This window comes from Anomaloglossus baeobatrachus, chromosome 7 (genome assembly GCF_048569485.1).
Source record: "Anomaloglossus baeobatrachus isolate aAnoBae1 chromosome 7, aAnoBae1.hap1, whole genome shotgun sequence".
Classification (NCBI taxonomy): Eukaryota; Metazoa; Chordata; class Amphibia; order Anura; family Aromobatidae; genus Anomaloglossus; species Anomaloglossus baeobatrachus.
Window position 1 is genome coordinate 132,890,694 of NC_134359.1, and position 21,499 is coordinate 132,912,192.

Below are 21,499 nucleotides of genomic sequence, written 5' to 3' on the forward strand. Positions count from 1 at the left end.
TCTCCTGCCGCTATTCCATCCGATGATCGCTGAATCCTCCCGGTGACCAGCACTGCCAGCAGAGATGCAGGACCTATCGTGACGTCAAAATAGCCATGTGACCAGTCACGTGGCTATTATCTCATTGGCTACAGACTGGTCACATGACTATGACGCGTCATGTAGGACCTGCGAGTGCATCTCTCCGGTACACGGTGCACACTTGTGTATCACCGTGTACCGGCGACATGCTCTAGCACATGGTCGACTCCCCGTTCCGTTAGGGACCGGCTGACACAGCCGGTCATTAACGGAGATCACCGTTGCCATAGCAACGCAGTTAGCGGTGACGTCACCGCTAACCGCGGCTCCGGGAGCACCGTTGCTATGGTAACGCGTCTGTCAGCGTTACCGCTGTTACCGCTAGCAGCACTGATCACTCACGGAGTGAAGGCTGCACGCTGCTTCTCGTGCAGCTTTCACGGAGTGAATGCTCCACGGGAAGCAGCGTCTTCCCCCATGCAGCAGTGATGTAGCAGAGCTGCATTTGTTGAACGAGAAAGACAGAAGACCATGGATCGTGGAGGGCTGACAGGGGGTAATAAAGATGGAGTCTCTAATGTGTCTGTGTATTTATTTCTATTAAAGTATTTTTTCTCTGTGTGGTGTTTTTTTTAACCCTTTATTGGAGATTCTTAATGGCCGGGTCAAACGTGCCTGACATTAAGAATCTCTGGCTTAATACTGGCTAGAAAAACAAAGCCAGTATTAACTCATGATTACCCAACAAGCCACCCGGCTCCAGGGCTGTTGGAAGAGTTGGATACAGCGCAAGATGATGGCGCTTCTATGAGAGCGCCATTTTCTGGGGCGGCTGCGGACTGAAATTCGCAGCAGAGGCGCCCAGAAACCTCGGGCTAACCTGTGCTGCGGATTCCAATCCCCAGCTGCCTAGTTGTACCTGGCTGGACACAAAAATGGGGCGAAGCCCACATCATTTGTTTTTTAATTATTTCATGAAATAAGTGAAATAATTAAAAAAAACGGGCTTCCCTATATTTTTGGTTCCCAGCCGGGTACAAATAGGCAACTGGGGGTTGGAGGCAGCCCGTGGCTGCCTGCTGTACCTGGCTAGCATACAAAAATATGGCGAAACCCACGTCATTTTTTTGGTGAGCAAAAAACTTCTGCATACAGTCCTGGATGGAGTATGCTGAGCCTTGTAGTTCTGCAACTGCTGTCTGCTCTTCTCCATACAGACAGACAGCAGCTGCAGAACTACAAGGCTCAGCATACTCCATCCAGGACTGTATGCAGAAGTTTTTTGCCCCCTGAAAAAATTATGTGGGCTTCGCCATATTTTTGTATGCTAGCCAGGTACAGCAGGCAGGTACGGCTGCCCCCAACCCCCAGTTGCCTATTTGTACCCGGCTGGGAACCAAAAATAAAGGGAAGCCCTTTTTTTATTATTTCATGAATTTCATGAAATAATTAGAAAACAAATGACGTAGGCTTCGCCCCATTTTTGTGTCCAGCCAGGTACAACTAGGCAGCTGGGGATTGGAATCCGCAGCACAGGTTGGGCTGAGCTTTCTGGGCCCCACTGCTGCGAATTGCAGTCTGCAGCCGCCTCAGAAAATGGCATTTTCATAGAAGCGCCATCTTCTGGCGCTGTATCCAACTCTTCCAGCACCTGCCTGCTATACCTGGCTAGCATACAAAAATATGGCGAAGCTCACGTCCTTTTTTTGTAGTTTTTTGGCAAAAAAATAAAAAATGCTTCCCTGGATTTTCCATTGCCAGTGAAGGTAACACCAAGCAGTGGGGGTTAGCAGCCAGTAGCTGCTTGGATTACCCTTAGCTAGCAATACAAAAAATGCAGCGGGAGCCCATATATATTTTTTTTAATTATTTATTTAAATAACTAAAAACAAAATGGGCTTCCCTGTATTTTGATTGCTGGACATCACAGTGCTGTAAAAATAAATCTTTAAAAAAATGACGTAGCGCTCCGCAGTATTTTTGATTCTCAGCGCAGATAAAGCAGACAGCTATGGGTTGCCACCCCCATCTGCCTGCCGTTACCTTGGTTGGCAATCAAAATACAGGGAAGCCCATTAATTTTTTCTATTTAAAAAATAGTTAAAAAAAAAAATGACGTTGGGTCCCCCCATTTTTGATAGCCAGCTAGGGTAAAGCAGACGGCTTAGCCTGAAAACCACAGCTGGCAGCTTTACCGTGGTTGGGGATCCAATGTGGAGGTCCCCTCAGGCTCTTTTTTATAATTATTTTATAAATATTAATAATTACACAATAAAAGTAGGGTCCCCCTCAAATTGGATCACCAGCCAAGGTAAAGCGGACAGCTGTGGTCTGGTATTCTCAGGGTGGGAAGGTCCATAGTTATTGGGCCTTCACAGCCTAAAAATAGCAGGCCGCAGGCACCCAAGACATGGCGCATCCACTAGATGCGCCAATCCTGGCGCTTCACCCCAGCTCATCCCGTGCCCTGGTGCAGTGGCAAACGGGGTAATAAATCGGGTTGATACTAGCTGTAAAGTCACCTGAGATCAAGCCCAGCAGTTTGTGATGTCATGGCGTCTATTAGATACCCAACATCATAAACTGTCAGTACTAACAAAAAAAAAATCGACAAAAGAAATTTATTTGAAAAAACAGTCCCCAAAACATTTCCTCTTTCACCAATTTATTGTAAGAAAAAAAATAAAGGGGTCCCACGACGACTCTGGACCGTCTAGAATATGGGGGTGAGACACTCAGGGAACGTATCCCCCATTTTCTAGGAGTGCGGACCCTTCATGTGAGGAGTGTGGGTGCAATGAATCTGCACTCACTCTCCCCGGGTCCACAGCAGCAGAGTCCATGTTGTAATGGTTGCTACCAAAGCTGCAATGCCCTGCTCATGAGGTAAGGGCATGCCTAATCAGAACTACTGTAGAGGAAGCTCTGCTCACTGGTATATAGGTGCTCAGAGGTAATAATAGATAAAATTAGTGAGTAACCTCGGCACTCTAAATCTCCCAGACTAAGTCAGTAAGTCACAACGGATAGCAATGCAAAATCACTCTTTATTGGTCCGTATTAAGAAATTTTTTTTTTCATAAGCATATATGTTTTTGTCCAAAACAAGTTACAAATGACGTTTCGGCCTGAGCCTTCGTCAGATTGGACTTATCTGCATGTAATCATGAAAAATGACAATAATCAGTATCACATAAGAGTGAGAGAACAATAACATAAACTTGAACAATGTAGAGGTACAATTGGGATGCAGCAAAAAAATTGCAACACAGCAAGAAATGAAACACATGATACAAATGTCATAATACAGTACAAGGAAAATATAGTAATGACAAATATGGGGTCAGAGTAGGCTTAGACAGCTTTGGTACGAAAGAGATGTCAATCATAAAGTAACATGTGCAGTAGGTGTAGAGCTACACTATGCATGGCAGAGCTAATGGGTAGACCGACCGTAGAAAAAGAACGGAGAAAAAGTGGAGAAAAAATGGAGAAAAAAATGGTGAAAAAGTGGAGAAAAAGTGGAGAAAAAATGTAGAAAAAGTGGAGAAAAAGTGGAGAAAAAAATGTAGAAAAAGTGGAGAAAAAATGGAATAAAAGTGGAGAAAAGGTGGAGAAAAGGTGGAGAAAAGGTGGAGAAAAAGTGGAGAAAAAGTGGAGGAAATAGTGGAGAAAAAGTGGAGAAAAAGTGGAGAAAAAGTGGAGAAAAAGTGGAGAAGAAGTGGAGAAAAAGTGGAGATAAAAGGAGAAAAAGTGGAGAAAAAATGGAGAAAAAATGGAGAAAAAGTGGAGAAGAAGTGGAGAAAAAATGGAGAAAAAGTGGAGAAAAAGTGGAGGAAAAAGTGGAGAAAAAAATGGAGAAAAAGTGGAGAAAAAGTGGAGAAAAAGTGGAGAAAAAGTGGAGAAAAAGTGGAGAAAAAGTGGAGGAAAAAGTGGAGAAAAAGTGGAGAAGTGGAGAAGTGGAGAAGAAGTGGAGAAGAAGTGTTTGTTCATGCCAGATGGGAGATAAATATTTTTTTACCGGCGCTCTCATTTACTGTAACGTGATCATCGGTGTACGGTGTATACCTGTGATCTCGGGAGCTGGGACCGGAAAAACCGTCCTGAATCATGATCTCCAGGGTCTCAGCTAGCCCTGAAACCCCGGAGATTTTCTGACGCCGGGGGGCGCTATTCACTTATTTCTGCCTGCTGTTTATAAACGGCAGATCAGAATAAGGCTACATTAACACGACCGATCCATTTTTGCGGTCTGCAAAAAACAGTCCGTTTTTTTTCACGGGTGCATCCGTGTGGCATCCGTTTCCGTTCCGTAGACGGTCCGTATGTCATCTGTTTGTCATCCGTGTGTCTTCCGTTTTTTTTGTGTACTGCAAAAAAACTGAATGAGGGTAAATGCATAAATTTACCCAGGATCCATAGCTTCATCCTACATGAGGCGGTCACATGTTCACTCCAGTGCCATTTTCTACTTCTTTTCACAGCATAGAGTGCTCTGGTGATTTTCTTGTGCTTGTACACTTCATATCAGTCTTTTCTGTCATTATAATGGCAGAAAGACACATAATGTCCCACTCTCCTGCATTTTGTAATTTTGCACCCTTTGGTGCCTTTCATGTGGCACTAAGGGGTGCTTAGCTTTGTATTTAGCCAAAACAATGAAAAAAAAATGACGTAGGGTTCCCCCTAGTTTTGTAGCAAGCTAGGGTAAAGCAGACGGCTGCAGCCTGCAGACCACAGCTGGCAACCTCACCTTGACTGGTAATCCAAAACTGAGGGTACCCCACGCTGTTTTTTTAAATTAAATAAATAATTAAAAAAAAAACCACGTAGGGGTCCCCCCAAAATTGGATCACCAGCCAAGGTAAAGCAGACAGCTGGGGTCTGATATTCTCAGAATAGGGAGGTCCATGGTTATTGGACTCTCCCCAGCCTAAAAATAGCAGGCCGCAGCCGCCCCAGAAGTGGCGCATCCATTAGATGCGCCAATCCTGGTGCTTCGCCCCAGCTCATCCCGCGCCCTGGTGCGGTGGCAAACGGGGTAATATATGGGGTTTATACCAGATGTGTAATGTCACCTGGCATCAAGCCCTGGGGTTGGTGAGGTCAGGCATCTATCAGATACCCGACATCACCAACCCAGTCAGTAATAAAAAAAAATAGACGACAAACACATTTTTATTTGAAAAAACACTCCCCAAAACATTCCCTCTTTAACCAATTTATTAGAAAGAAAAACAAATCCAGGTCTGGTGTAATCCAAGGGGTTGCCATGACGATCCACACTGTCTCAGTCAATGAAGAGCAGAATGTTCCCCATTGGCTGGGAGAGCAATGCAGTGACCTAAGCTAACATCAATGGGTCAGCCCAGGTCACTGTAGGGCATGACAAGTGCTGCTGTCAGCGAGGTACATTACCTGCACTGATCTCCTGCACACTGACAGCACCTGTCACTGAGTTCAATGACCGCCGCCTTCACAGCCAAGTATCGCGAGAGGCCCGTGACGTCACCACTAGTCAGTCTCGGGTCGGAAGCGAGAGAAGGTGATGTGACAAGCGGCGGCCATGGAGGACAGTGACAGCGCTGAGGTCGGGATGGCGGGACTTCATCACTGCAGGTAAGCCGAGCGGGACTATGTGTGCAGAGTGTGTGTGCAGAGTGTGTGTGTGTGTGTGTGTACATGCCGCGGGCAGGAGGGGCGGAGTGAGCTGAGCGGGGAAGTGTGGGCTTCCTACACGTAACTAGGATAAACATCGGGTTACTAACCAAAGCGCTTTGGTTGGATACCCGATGTTTATCTTGGTTACCAGCTTACCGCAGGCTGCCAGCGATGGCTCCTGCACACTGTAGCTGTAAAAAGCCCTGCTTTTTGCTGCTAGAACCGTTCTCGAACGTATCTAGAACTATCAAGCTTTTGCAAAAAAGCTCGAGTTCTAGTTCGATCTAGAACAGCCCCCAAAATCACTCGAGCCGCGAACTGGAGAACCACGAACCGCGCTCAACTCTAATCGCTACATATGATATAATACCAACTCTGTCCAGACAAATCTTCTCGAGATGCTTTTGACAGCAAAAGCTCTTGTTCTCGTGCATGGATACCAATATACCAATATGAATTTTGCTGTTTTTACAGCCATTTTTCCTATTTAGCACATCACTGTAAGTATGCGATGCTACATACATATGTGTTACGAGGGAGACCCGGGGAAGCGTGCCAAGATGGGAAATGGACAGCTTCCGCTGGTCAAGGTCCACTGTGCGGTGTAAGGGACCGCCGCTATGGTGGGTGAAGAGTGAGCGGGTTGCTGCTAGCGATCGTCTGGAATGTCACAGACAATCTATGTACACCGATCTGCCCTAACCCGTGAGGGTTGTATGGCAGGGATCTCACGGCTCGGTGTACCTGTTGCACGGGGAAGCACAGAGGTGCCCACGCACGTGTGCCAGTGGAAGTCACGAGAATATGGCACGAGGGTAGCACAGAGGTGCCCACGCACGTGTGCTTTCAATAACCAGGTGAGTCCGGTGGAGGCTTGAGGAGCTCACCTGGGACAGGAACACGGCCTGTTGAAGGGGATACTGCCGGAGCAGCAAGGCAGGAACACGGCCTGCAAACGAGGTACTGCCTAAGCAGCAAGGGCCAAGCCCACAGAAGACAGTAATGCCTGAGCAGTGGCGTGGCAGCACGCTGCCAGACATCCAAACATAGAAGGACGGTTGCGCGCCGCCATGATGGCAGGAGAAGCTTTTAAGGAGGTGTCGTTCCACCCAAGGGCGGGCGCGAGGCGGAGATGACGGACTTGACCCAATCAGGATCCACGACGTCCCAGCCTGGCCAGTCAGGATTCACCACGTCACCTGCCTTGTAATCAAGCCGTGTGACGTCAGTGGGCGAATCAGAACCCACCACGCATAGCACATGCTCACCCTCCTGCCTCTGGGAAATAGAGGCGGGATCCTCGGTCTCACAATGTGCAGAGATAACGGGAGTCTCACTGCTTCCCTGAGCAGTAAACCTCTGCACATTGCGCAACCTCGCAGACCTTCGGGGCCGCTGAGCAGGAGGGCCTGCGGCAGGCCAGGAATGGGAGACCACTTCACTCCTTGTAACAGGAGAACCACTAGGTGTCGCCCTTCTGCTGCCTCTCTGAGAAGGTATCTCCTGCACACTGCGCAGTCTGGCAGACCTTCGGCGCTGCTGAGCAGGAGCGCTCGTGGCAGGCAAGGAATGGGAGACTGCCTCAGTCCTTGCCTCAGGAGAGCCACGAGATGTAACACATATGCACATAGTTATTTTAGGGAAATACCAACACGGGCCATGAGTCCTACACATAGTTAATTCTAAATGTGTAACGCTGATCCTAAAGACAACAAAACATGACCTCTGGAGAGCGATCTGCTAAATAAACCTCAAAGGGGGAATGTCTACATATATAAGCTGAACACAAGAATGTGGAATATGGAAACGCACACTCACTATTCCACTATGGGTCAATTTGCCGAAAAATGTTTTTTTTTAACACACACTTAAAATCTTTAAAGTTTGAAGATCTTTATACTTGTGCACTGTTCTCAGATTTTTTTAGATTTTTTTTTTACTGTTCTCAGATTTGACCCCATGCATAAGTCACAGCAATAATGATTGAAATGCACTCACATGGCTTGTCTGCAGAGGAACATTCTGCCAAGGACACATGGTCTTACAATGCGGTGACAGATATATGGAATAGAGTTATGGTGGCATTGAAACAGACAAGGCATGCAGGCACTATACTGATTTTGGACAATTTTATACAGATATGAAATTAAACTACAAGAATACAAGTTAGAATGACTGTACGGATAAACTGACATAACGAGTATGTAATGTGTTCTGCACAAAAGCACCACTAATAATTTAGATATGCAATGAATGTGTAATGCAAAGTAGCAGTGAATTGTATCAGAAAAAAAAGGAAATTCTTACCCATCATAGTTTATCTTCATGGCCAACACCTGAGGGATCAAAATTCCCAGAACACCGGCGTTCCACAGGACAAGATACATCTTGTTGAAGCTGCATAAAGACAAATCGGTTAACAGACTGTAAACTGCTGGCTGCTGACTAGACTTTGGAAGAGTGATCTCTTGCTTCACACACTTACAGCAGTTTTTAACCCACACCTATCCAATGCTGAGAAACACTTTGGGATTCTTCCCAAACCCTCGCTGAAGGCTAAATCAGTTAAATCCTTGATCTGCTGTGGCATCAGATGTGCTGGCATTCTGGATGAGATATGTCATTGTCCTTGCTTAATTTAACTAGCATTGTCTAGATCCTTAATAGGAATGATCATTTCGTGTGAGGAGAGGGGAGCGCTGCTCTTCCACAACAGAAACCACTGTTTTATGTTAGATTCAATGATGCATGAATAAATAGCTAAGTGAAATAATACAGGTTACTTAAAAGTATTGCCAAATGCAAACAAAAACATATTCCACAGCTAAGACACTCAAAGGATACATTCAAGGTGTACAAATAGTATTAACCCCTTAGTGACGGAGCTAATTTTCACCTTAATGACCAGACCAAATTTTGCAATTCTGACCAGTGTCACTTCATGAGATTATAACTCTGGAACGCTTCAACGGATCCCGGTGATTCTGAGATTGTTTTTTCGTCACATATTGGACTTCATGTTAGTACCAAATTTAGGACAATATTTTTTGCGTTTATTTATGAAAAAAATTGAATATTGGCAAAAATTTTGAAAATTTTGCAATTTTCAACTTTTGAATTTTTATACCGTTAAACCAGAGATTTCTGTGACACAAAATAGTTAATAAATAACATTTCCCACTTATCTACTTTACATCAGACCAATTTTGGAAACAAAATTTTTTTTTGTTAGGAAGTTAGAGGGGTTCAAAGTTTATCAGCGATTTCTCATTTTTACATCAAAATTTACAAAACCATTTTTTTAGGGACCACATCACATTTGAAGTGACTTTGAGAGGCCTAGATGATAGAAAATACCCAAAAGTGACACCATTCTAAAAACTGCACCCCCCAAAGTACTCAAAAACACGTTCAAGAAGTTTATTAACCCTTCAGGTGCTTCACATGAACAAAAGCAATGTGGAATGAAAAAAAGCAAAAATTAAATTTTACCTAAAAATGTTGCTCTAACCCAAATTTATTCACTTTTAGAAGAAATAACACAACAAAATGGACCCCAAAACTTGTTCCCCACTTTCTTATGAGCACGCCGATACCCCACATGTGATCAGAAACCTCTGTTTCGACAAATGGGAGGGCTCGGAACAGAAGGAGCAATATTTGAATTTTGGAAAGCAAATTTGGCTGAAATAGATTGCGGGCACCATGTTGCATTTACAGGTCCGCTAAGGTACCTAAACAGAAGAAATCCCTCACAAGTGACACCATTTTGGAAACTAGACCCCTCAAGGATTCTATCTAGGGGTATAGTGAGCATTTTAGATCCACAGGTACTTCACAGATTTTGTTAACGTTACGTTGTCATATTGAAAATTTTAATAATTTTCTCAAAAATGTTGCTTTAGCATCAATTTTCTCACTTTTTCAAGAGGTAATTCCAAAAATTTGACCTCAAGGTTTGTTAACCACTTTTTTATGAGCGCGGTGATACCTCACATGTGGTCTGAAACCTTTGTTTGGACAAATGGGAGGGCTTGGAACGAAAGGGGCAATATTTGAATTTTGGAAAGGAAATTTGGCTGAAAAAGATTGCGGGCACCATGTCAAATTTGGAGGACCCCTAAGGTACCTAAACAGCAGAAACCCCGCACAAGTGACCCTATTTTGGAAACTAGGCCCCTCAAGGAATTTATCTAGATGTTTGGTGAGTACCCTGAACCCCCAGGTGCTTCACAGAATTTTATAACGTTGAGCCATGAAAAAAAAAAAATAAAATTTTACCACAAAATTGTTATTTCAACCAGGTAGCTTTTTTTTTACAAGAGTAAAAGGAAAATATTCAGCATAACATTTATTGTGCAATTTCTCCTGAGTTTGGCGATACCTTATATGTGGTGGAAATCAACTGTTTGGGTGCACAGCAGGGCTCGGAAGGGAAGGAGTGCCATTTGACTGCAAAATTGGCTGGAATCAATAGCGGACGCCAGGTTGCATTTGGAGAGCCCCTGAGGTGCCTAAACAGTGGCTGTCCCCCACAAGTGACTCCATTCTGGAAACAAGACACCTCAAGGCTTTTATCTAGGTGTATAGTGAGCAGTTTGAATCCACGAATACTTCACAGATTTTGATAAGCTTAGGTTGCCATATTGAAAATTTTCATTTTTTTCACAAAAATGTTGCTTCAGCATCAAATTTCTCACTTTTTCAAGAGACAACAACAAACCGTGGACCCAACAGGTTGTTATCCAATGTCTTATGAGCACAGGGATACCCCACATGTGGCCAAAAACCTCTGTTTGGATAAATGGGAGGGCTTGGAATGGAAGGAGCACCATTTGAATTCTGGAAAAGTTGAGATAAATTGCGGGCACCATGTCACATTTGCAGGGCCCCTTGGGTACCTATACATTAGAAACCCCCCACAAGTGACTCCATTTTGGAAACTGGATTTTATTCAGGAGTATAGTAGCATTTTGAATCCACAGGTACTTCACAAAAATGTTGCTGTAGCAACAAATGTCTCACTTTTAGGCTATGTGGCCATGATCCAGCGACACGGCGTCTAGTACACAGTGTCAGCCTCCTGCAGAGATGTGAGTGTTGTCCACGGGAGAACGCAGCTGCCCATGCCCACGATTTGGGTTCAGGCCGCTGTGGAGCTCTATGCTACCTGCAGAGAACACTCATCTCCGCAGCATAAATTGACATGCTGAGGCTCGGGAAGCTGCCGCCACAGGTCGGTTTATGCTGCGGAGAAGAGAAGTACATTGGGCAAGCACATTGGGCATGGGATTTCTAAAAATCCTTCCACTGTGCTTCTACTGCACAATGCAGCGTTATGGACGCAGGGAAAACACTCTGCGCCCAAAACGCTGCAAATCCCGATTGTGGGCGCACAGCCTAAAATGCTACAATGGATGAATGGATAGATGTCAAACAAATATAACGTCCCACCCCCTGCATATTCTAAGCTGGCGCCCTTTAGTGCCTTTCATGTGGCACTAAAGGGTGCCTAGCCTTGTATTTAGCCCCCCAAAAAATTAATAATTAAAATAAACGACGTGGGGTCCCCCCTATTTTTGATAGCCAGCTAGGGTAAAGCAGACAGCTGTAGCCTGCAAACCACAGCTGACAGCTTCACCTTGGCTGGTGATCAATTTGGAGGGCTCCCCAGGCGTTTTTTAAAAAAAAAAAACGTGGGGTCCCCCCAAATTAGATCACCAGCCAAGGTGAAGCAGACAGCTGGGGTCTGGTATTCTCAGGGTGGGAAGAGCCATGGTTATTGGACTCTTCCCAGCCTAAAAATAGCAGGCCGCAGCCGCCCCAGAAGTGGCGCATCCATTAGATGCGCCAATCCTGGCGCTTCGCTCCAGCTCATCCCGCGCCCTGGTGCGGTGGCAGACGGGGTAATATATGGGGTTGATACCAGCTGTAATGTCACCTGGCATCAAGCCCTGGGGTTAGTGATGTCACGGCATCTGAACAGATACCCGACATCACTAACCCAGTCAAGAAATAGAAAAAAATAAAGACAAAAAAAAAATTTATTTGAAAAAAAACTCCCCGAAACATTCCTCTTTTACCAATTTATTGTAAATAAATAAATTTCGGTCGCTGTAATCCATTTTTGAGGTCCCACGCCGTCTCTGGATCTTCTAGAATATGGGGGGCACGTTCCGGGAACGTATCCCCCATTTTCTGGAAGAGCAAGCTCTCAATGAGCAGTGTGGGTGCAGTAATCTGAGAATACTGCACTCACACTGCCCCGGTCCAACCTAGGGCAGAGTGACCTGCAGTAACCTCATTCTAGAATATGAGGGGCACGCTCACAGAACGTACCCCCCATTTTCTAGAACAGCAGGCTCTCCATGTGAGGAGTGTGTCTGCAGATTACTGCACTCACCCTCCCCCGGTCCACAGTGGAGCAGCCTACTGCAGCAGCGACGTCAGCGTCCCTGCTTGCAGGGATCCAGCTGACAGCCGCTGTCTGCGCATGCGCCGCCAGCATTCAAGAGAAGGAGGCGGCGTGATCGCGGGGCCGGAGCACCAGCAGCCTGGTAACGTATGACCGGGGGCTGGGGGGGTGACGGGGGGTGACGGGGGGACCTGGGGACAACTTTCTGCCGCATGTGACGTGTCACATGCGGCAGAAAGAGTAGGATGAATGCGGCCGCCATTTTCCACGCTCCGGAGGGGAGAGGGGGGAGGCGGCTCTGGAGAACCGGAGGGGGCTCTGGGGACCAGAGATCTCCGGTGTACCGGAGGAGGGTTCAGGGGGAGGACATTTCCCTCCGATCTGAAATGTTTGATCATTTCAGATCGGAGGGAAATGAATGCAGAGCCGACGGCGGCGGCAGTTTTCAGCGCGCGTCGGCGCCATCTTGGATTTTCCGGAGGGGGGGGGTAGGGGTGGTGGGGGGACTCTCCGGTACCGGGGGCTTTGGGGGCACTAGAGGATTATATTTATTTCTCATCTGACATGTTTGATCACGTCAGATGAGAAATAAATCAATTTTACCGGCCATTTTTTTTTTTTTAATGTTGTCGCCAGTATACGGTGTATACCGGCGATCGCATTAACGGGGTCCAAAAAAAACACCCCGATTCATAATCTTGGGGGTCTCAGCTACCTCCGGTAGCTGAAACCCCCGAGATTTTTCGTCACTGGGGGGCGCTACAAGCTTTTTCCGGCCTGACGTCTCAAGACGTCGGAACAGAATAAGTACCCTGTTTTTCCGACGTCTTGAGACGTTAGGCCGTCGCTATGGGGTTAATCTATAGATACAGAACAATAAACATTAGTGATGAGCGAGTACTAAAAAGCTCGGGTGCTCGAAGCTCGGGCCGAGCCTCCCAAGATACTCGTGTACTCGGCCCGAGCACCGAGCCCAATGTTATCCTATGGGAGACCCGAGTATTTTTGTGAAATGACCCCCCGGCAGCATGTAGAAACCCTAAAAATGTCACAAAAGTCTCAGAAGAGTGCTCAAATGACATGGCATCAGCATGGGGAAGACCCCTTGAAGCATTTATCACTCAAAAGTCACAGCTGTGAACAATTTTGTCCAAGTTTTACGCCATTTTTACGGACTCACCAGAAAACCTTCCAAAATGACACCAAAATGAATTTTCATGGCGGAAATGTTAAGGGCACATACCCAATAGTGAGATAGAGCTGGTGTATGTTACTTTTTGAGATTAATACATGAAAGATTTTACATGAAAACCTTGTGTGGCACTCCGATGTCCAAAACGCACGTTTTGTGCTTTTTACTAGCGATGTCGGTCATTTTTTTTTTTTTTATTCTATCTCCCTCAGTCCGTCGGTCTGTCTCTCTCTGTCTTGTCTGTCCCCCTCTCACAGTCTGTCGGTCAGTTCCCCCCCCTCTCTCTTACTTACCGTTCCCCGATCACTGCCGCGGCGCTGCACAGCTGTTCAAACTCCGGTGGCTTTTCCTCTTTTGAAAAAGCCGGCCGCTCATTAATCAATCTCCTATTCCCTGCTTTCCTGCTTTTCGGCGCCTATGATTGGTTACAGTGAGACACGCCCCCCACGCTGAGTGACAGCTGTCTCACTGCACCCAATCACAGCAGCCGGTGTGTGTATACTGTGCAGTGAAATAAATAATTAAATAATTAAAAAAAACGGCGTGCGGTCCCCCCAATTTTAATACCAGCCAGATAAAGCCATACGGCTGAAGGCTGGTATTCTCAGGATGGGGAGCTCCACGTTATGGGGAGCCCCCCACCCTAACAATATCAGTCAGCAGCCGCCCAGAATTGCCGCATACATTAGATGCGACAGTTCTGGGGCTGTACCCGGCTCTTCCCGATTTACCCTAGTGCGTTGGCAAATCGGGGTAATAAGGAGTTAATGGCAGCCCATAGCTGCCACTAAATCCTAGATTAATCATGTCAGGTGTCTCCCCGAGATTCCTTCCATGATTAATCTGTAAATTACAGTTAAAAAACACACACACCCGAAAAATCCTTTATTAGAAATAAAAAACACTAACAAAGTCCCTCATTACCAATTTATTAACCCCGACAAACCCTCCATGTCCGGCGTACTCCACAGTCCTCCAGCATCGCGTCCAGCTCTGCTGCATGGAAGTGACAGGAGCTGCAGAATACACCGCCGCTCCGGTCACCTCCACGCAGCTAATGAGATGAGTATAGCGATCAGCTGAGCTGTCACTGAGGTTACCTGGATCCAGCGGTGGATGCAGCGGTGGCCGCGGGTAACCTCAGTGACAGCTCAGCTGATCGCGCTACTCACCGCCGCTCCAGTCAGCTCCATGCACCAACTGAGGTGAGTATAGCGATCAGCTGCTGTCACTGAGGTTAATCGCGGCCACCGCTGGATCCAGCGGTGGCCGGGAGTTACCTGACTGACAGCAGCTGATCGCGCTATTCCCTTCATTAGCTGCGTGGAGGTGACCGGAGCGGCGGTGTCTTCTGTAGCTCCTGTCACTTCCATGCAGCAGAGCTGGACGCGACGCCGTGAGTCCGTGGAGTACGCCGGACATGGAGGGTTTGTCGGGGTTAATAAATTGGTAATGAGGGACTTTGTTAGTGTTTTTTATTTCTAATATAGGATTTTTCGGGTGTGTGTGTTTTTTAACTGTAATTTACAGATTAATCATGGAAGGAATCTCGGGGAGACGCCTGACATGATTAATCTAGGATTTAGTGGCAGCTATGGGCTGCCATTAACTCCTTATTACCCCGATTTGCCAACGCACTAGGGTAAATCGGGAAGAGCCGGGTACAGCCCCAGAACTGTCGCATATAATGTATGCGGCAATTCTGGGCAGCTGCTGACTGATATTGTTAGGGTGGGGGGCTCCCCATAACGTGGAGCTCCCCATCCTGAGAATACCAGCCTTCAGCTGTATGGCTTTATCTGGCTGGTATTAAAATTGGGGGGACCGCACGCCGTTTTTTTAATTATTTATTTATTTATTTTACTGCACAGTATAGACCCGCCCACCGGCTGCTGTGATTGGGTGCAGTGTGACACCTGTCACTCAGCGTGGGGGCGTGTCTCACTGCAACCAATCATAGGCGCCTGTGGGCGTGGAAAGCAGGGAATGAGATGGCTGTGTACAGAGCACAGCGCGCCGGCCGGTATAAAGGCTCGGTCACGCTGTGCGGGCCGGCCAATCACTGCAATTCCACAACTAACAGGGCTGTGGCATTGCAGTGGTCTGCCAGCCAATCCCTGCATGAGGGCTGGCTCTCAAAAGAGCGCCAACATGCAGAAATGAAGACCACGAGTAAAGCACGAGTATTGCAAAATTACTCGGTACCCGCCGAGTAGCCCGAGTACAGTGATACTCGTGCGAGTACCGAGTAGTAACAAGCATACTCGCTCATCACTAATAAACATGTATTATCCCCCCATTGAATTACGTGGCATAACCGTTGCAAGGTAGGACTGTATCTATGACACAGACAAAGAGTACTCATAATTGGAACTGCTAAGCAGGTAAACAGAAACATAGTAGAAGAGTATAAAACTGTGTTATTGTCACGTTAGGTACGGGGAAGTGTCAAGTGAACAGCGAAAGGGAAGGGAAACCCTGTGTCTAGGGAAAGAGAAGATGGTGACCCCTGACCAAACCTACTGCTGGTCCCTGGGGTCCCTCACCACTTTAGATCCTAGATTCTAGGTCAGCACCAAGCAAAGTTTTTTTTGTCAGCCATACATTTGTATCTGTCTCCCATGAGCTTCAAATTACTCTGAACCCCTTGGCATACTGCAGAGAGTGATGAGGCAAAACGTTCCTCCTCAGGAACTGACGAAGCACCCCTACCACTAAAGGTACCAAATTGCGGATGAAAACCACATGAAGCTTGACAAGCTCATTGATTAACACCTGTGCCAGAGTCTTGGCATTTGATAGTGCCGGCAACGCGGTGAAATGTGCCATCTTTATCAACTTATCCGCTACCACCAAAACCACAGTCTTTCCCAAAGACAACGTGAGGTCAGGAATAAAATCCATGGATAAATGCATCTGTGGTCTATTCGGGATAGCCAATGGCAGAGAGATCCCGATGGACAGGTATGCAATACCTTGGAACATGCGCAAATGCTGCAAGCAGATACATAGTTAACCATATCCTCATGCAACCTTGGTCACCAAAAATGACAAGACAGGAGATCCAAGGTTGCTTTACTACCTGGATGACCAGTAAGTACAGAATTGTGATGTACCTCAATAAGTTTATGACACAAATTTAGAGGTACAAACAACTTCCCTGACGGGCACAAGAGGCATCCCCTTGAGCCTCCACCACCTCCCTTCCAGGTCTGGGCACAAGTCTGAGACGACCACCTCCTTCTGCAAAATGGGTACTGGGTTCACATGATCACTACCACCAGTGAAGCTCCGGGATTATGCATCTGCTTTGTTGTTTTTAATCCCTGGATGGTAAGTGACAGTAAAATTAAACCTTGTAATAAACAAAGACCATCTTGCCTGCCTGGGATTGAGATAGTTGGTAGACTCGAGATATGACAGGTTTTATGGTCTGTGATTACTCTAATGTGATGAACTGCCCCCTCCAGCCAATTGTATCATACCTCCAAAGCCAACGGAATTGCTAAGAGCTCTCTATTACCAACATCATTGTTTCTCTCAGCTGAGGACAATTTCTTGGAAAAGGAAGCAAAAGGACGTCATTTACCAGGAAAGGAACCTTGTGACAACACAGTCCCATCCTCCACCTTGAATGCTTCAACTCCACAATAAAAGGCTGGGAAACATCAGGCTGACTGAGTATAGGTGCTGTGGAAAACATGTTTTTAAAGAGAAAAAAGCCTGCTGGGCAGAGTCTGACTATTTAGAGAAATCTGTCCCTTTTTTGTCATCTCAGTGAGAGGCTTTACAATTACTAAATAGTTCTGAATATATTTCTGATAAAAATTGGTAAATCCTAGAACGTGCTGGAATGCTTTTAGGTTTTCCGGACAATCCCAATCAAGTACAGCACATACCTTCTCAGGATCCATCCGAAAACCTGAAGACGTTAATATGTACCCCAAAAATGGTACTTCTTGCACAGTGAAAAAAACATTTCTCCAGTTTGGCATGCAATTTTTTATCCCTTAAAATCTGTAATACCCCTTTTACATGTATCCGATGTCACAGTCCTGACTTGCTGGGCGGTTTCCGTGTTGCGACTTTCTGTTGTACCCTCCTGTGGAGCTGGTGTCTGCCGGTGCACCGCACGGAACAGCCTGACAGTGTTTCAGGCACCTTTCTGTGACACTGTGACGGTCTATTTCCCTACACCGGGTCACTTGCTGGTTAGGGGAGGGGCTTTCTCACTTCCTACATATTCCAGGTGATTGCCATGTTATATTAGGCGGCGGTCTCGGCCAGAGGGGTGCTAGTTGTATTACCTTGTTAGTTTCAGTAAGTACCTGGCTCTTAGCTGTTTGGTTTATTGATCTTGGTTCTTGATGCTGGACTGCTTTCTGACTCTACTCTGCTTCATCCCCTGGCTTTGTGACATGGTCTGGCTCCTGACCTCTGATCTCCTCCTGACTACGTCCCTGTCTGTCCCTTTTGTCCCTCATGTGCTCTCCTGGTTACCTGACCTTGCTTTTGTCTTCTCCCTGTGTTTAGTTGCATCCTCTCGGCTCTGACCTTGGCTTCTTTGACTTCCCCGCTGCCCATGCAGCACGCTGTGCTCACAACGCCACCTAGTTACTGTTACACACAGTCACTAGCTTTCCGCTCTATTCTTTGAGTGACATCACATCTGATGTATCTCCATATCGGGTGAATAGATCAAGATAATAAACTACCACAAACCTTACCACTAAATGGTGAAAAATATCATTCACAAACTGTTTGAAAATAGCAGGGATATTAGTGAGACTAAATGCCATGGTCAGATTTTCAAAATGTCCTTCAGGTGTACTGAAAACTGTTTTCCATAAATCCCGTTCTCTGATTCTAACCAGAATGTAAGCCCCCCCTTCAGTACAACTTGGAGAAACACTTAGCTCCCACAATCTGGTTGAATATATCTGGAATCAGAGGGAGATGATTCAATGCCAAACATGGGAGGAAACCCCCTTCTTTCTTCTTAACAAAGAGCAACCCTGCAGCCATGGGCGAAGAGGAAGGTCTGATATGTCCCGTCTCCAGACTCTCAGAAATGTAATTTTTCATGGCCTGTCTCTCTGGGCCAGAAATATTTTACAGTCTGGGTTTGGGAAGTTTTTTTCCAGTAAGTAGATTAATGGGACAGTCATATACACATTGGGAAGGCAAATCCTGACACCGCTTCTCTAAAAATACATCTTCAAACCCAGACAATAAAAGCAGGTAAAGACACCGTAGAGAACGTAGAGAGACTTGTTCAAACAATTATCAATACAGTAGTTTCCTCACCTCACAATTTACTTGGATTGCCAATCCACTACAGGATTATGTTTCACCAACCAGGGTAGACCCAGTACAATGGGAGTGGGAAGGCCTTCCACGACATAGCAAGAAATTACTTCATAATGCAGGGGTCCTACCATGAGTTTTATACCATGTACCATCTGTGTCAGGCATCCCTGAACAAGTAGTGCTGAGTCAATGGCAAGGATGGAGATGGACAGCGTCGGACTGGCTACCAGGGGAATCTCCAGTAATGCCAGGCCTGGATTCAGTTACCTGCATTGCACTCCAGAACTCTCACCTGCAGCCTGGACTGATCTCAGAGTTTGCAGGACTGAATCGTGAGCGCCAAGTGATTGATTCCCTGGCGATTGCAGTTCAGTTCATGACAGCTGCAGACAGGCTGGGCTGATCTCCGGAGTTCAGGTGAGAGCACTGGAAATCAGCTGGGTCTGTCTGTAGCTGTCATGAACTGAACCGCAATCGCCGGGGAATCAATCACTCGGCGCTCACAGTGCAGTCTAGGCTGCACACCGGAGCTCAGGTGAGAGCTTCGGAGTGCAATGTCTTTAACTAAATCCAGGCCTGGCATTACTGGAGATTCATCCGGTAGCCAGTCCGACGCTGGAGATGGAGCTCATTAACATACAACAGGTAAGCCCATAAGTTCTTACAAGCAATGAAACCACCATGCTGACTCCTACTCCACTGTCCACAAGCACAGAAATTTTCTTAGTCCTGCTCTCTAGCAGCTCCTCTGCTGTCAGGATAAAGCGAGAATTACATGTGGAAGACAAACGCACACTGATGGGACATCCCCACACCACCAAGGGTATGCCGAGTTCTACATGTTCCTTTTTGCTTAGGAATTGAGGGACAGGCTTCAATAAAATGACCCTTTTTACTACAAAAAACAACCCCTCTTCTCTTTGCTGATTTTAATAGGAACATGCGAAGTAGTAGCTAGTTGTATGGATGGCTCGAAACCCATAAGTGATGGTTCACCCACAGATCGCCCCCCTGACAATGGGGTACAGCAACAAGAGAGGGTCTTCAGGGAGAATGGTCTAACCAGTCTATCTCAGAGGCATCTGTCCACACATATAGCCAAGCACATGGGAGCCTCCAAGGACTCAGGAGTTTCGTAAATCATTAAAGCATCATTACATTTAGTGTTGGTTGCCCATCTATGAAATTCCGAACAATACGTCTCTGCTGACTGATCTCCTTGCTGGAGGCAATGCAGCCTGGACTCAGCCAAGGAGACTAGGTCAGGATCATCATAGAGGAGACCCTGGGCTTCAAAAAGTTAATCCACCAACCGAAGACAAAAGGAGCCATGTGGCAAAGAGAAAGCCTAGGATTGTGGATTCCCTTGTAACAGTGAGATTGCAATCTGCACCCACTGTTCCTCATCTCCAGAAGAGTAAAGGTTTCTTTACACGCTGCGACATCGCTAGCGATCTCATTAGCGACGTGACACGCCAGATCGCACATACGATTTGACGAAATCGCATATGTGACCAGCGCTAAAAAATAATGACCTATGTACGATCCTGGCAAATCTTATCTGCGATCTGGCGTGTCACATCGCTGACGAAATCACTAGCGATGTCGCAGCGTGTAAAGCACCCTTAAGGCCGAAGTCTAAAGTACAGTTTACAAGCTTCCTTACAGAAAAGGAATTTTTCTCTACCCCCTGAAAATATGTCTGGGAGAAAAATTTTGGGCTCAGGCTGAACCTGCCTAACCACAGAATCCCCAATATTAGGAGTCTGCGACCGCTGCTGGTGCTGCACAGATAACCTGAGGAGTGCAACCTCTAGGGGCATACTCTGCAGCCACTGAGCCAAGACAGTAACAGGATCCATGAGGGGTCAAAAGAAAACAAAAAAAAAATTCCCTTTCTTAAAAAAAAACAAAAACAAAAAACACGTCAGTTGTTTATTTTTGTGCGGCTGGTGATAATGTCACCCTAGGTATGGTGAACTACCAAGCGAATGGCGAAAGGGAAGGGAAACCCTGTGTCTAGGGAAAGGGAAGATGGTGACCCCTGAACAAACCTACTACTGGTCCCTGGGGTCCCTCACCACCCTATATAGGTTCCACACCTATGCGTTGAGCTGGATAAATGACCCTTGGTATCAACTAGTGCTGTGTCCTAAATAGGGAATGGATGGGATGAGCGCTTCGTCATCTCCACTAAACACTATAGACAGCACAAGGAGTACACACAGGGGTAATATGCATGAACTACTTATGTACAGATGACAAAGGTAGACGTTCAGCAAAGTTTTCAACAACTATACCACAGAAGTGTACAAGACAACTGCTTGCAACCAAGGCTTGAATGAAGTGAAAATATCACCAGCACCAGTCCAAGAAAGGAAGGGGTATTAAGCACCAAGGTAATGCCGATGATCAGCAGTTGGGTGGTAGGCGAGCGCCTGCTGCGTCGAAAAGGGGAGAGATGAATCCAGCAGGAAAGCTACCTATACCAATGAATACTGATAGCAGGAACAATGGAAAGTCAGGTAACATTCTGCGCAGCCAAATGCTGTGACCTTCTATGACCAGAAACCACATGACTGTCTGTCACCTGTGACAGTTAGAGCTCCCATACATATTACTTGTGTTTCCTCGAAAATAAGACTTATCCTGAAAATAAGCTCTAGCATGATTTTACAGGATTTTTGGTGTATGCTTGAATTATAAGCCCTACTCCAAAAACAAGCCCTAGTTTTATTTAGGGCTAGCGTTTGGGTGAGTCAAACTGTGCAATTTCTCAGGGCTCCCATGCTCTTAGGGAGTCCAGTGTTTGTATTATAGGTTAAGATTGTTTAAGGACCTTTGGTGACTTCACAGTCATGTGACCATGATGTAACCAAATGTCTCTTAGGCCTCTGCAA

At 46.2% G+C, this 21,499-nt stretch overlaps 1 protein-coding gene across 3 annotated transcripts in view; it reads right to left on the reverse strand.

Moving 5' to 3' along the window:
* CPO (carboxypeptidase O) overlaps nt 1-21,499 on the reverse strand; it is a 417,896-nt gene that overhangs the window by 182,452 nt on the left and 213,945 nt on the right. For 2 of the 3 annotated variants that reach the window (XM_075317717.1, XM_075317718.1), the window contains exon 2: nt 7,990-8,079. In XM_075317717.1, coding sequence (XP_075173832.1) covers nt 7,990-8,069 — 80 coding nt within the window. In that variant the 5' untranslated portion in view covers nt 8,070-8,079. Of the gene's footprint in view, nt 1-7,989; nt 8,080-21,499 lie in introns of those variants that run through there. The other variant, XM_075317719.1, reaches the window with a different exon arrangement.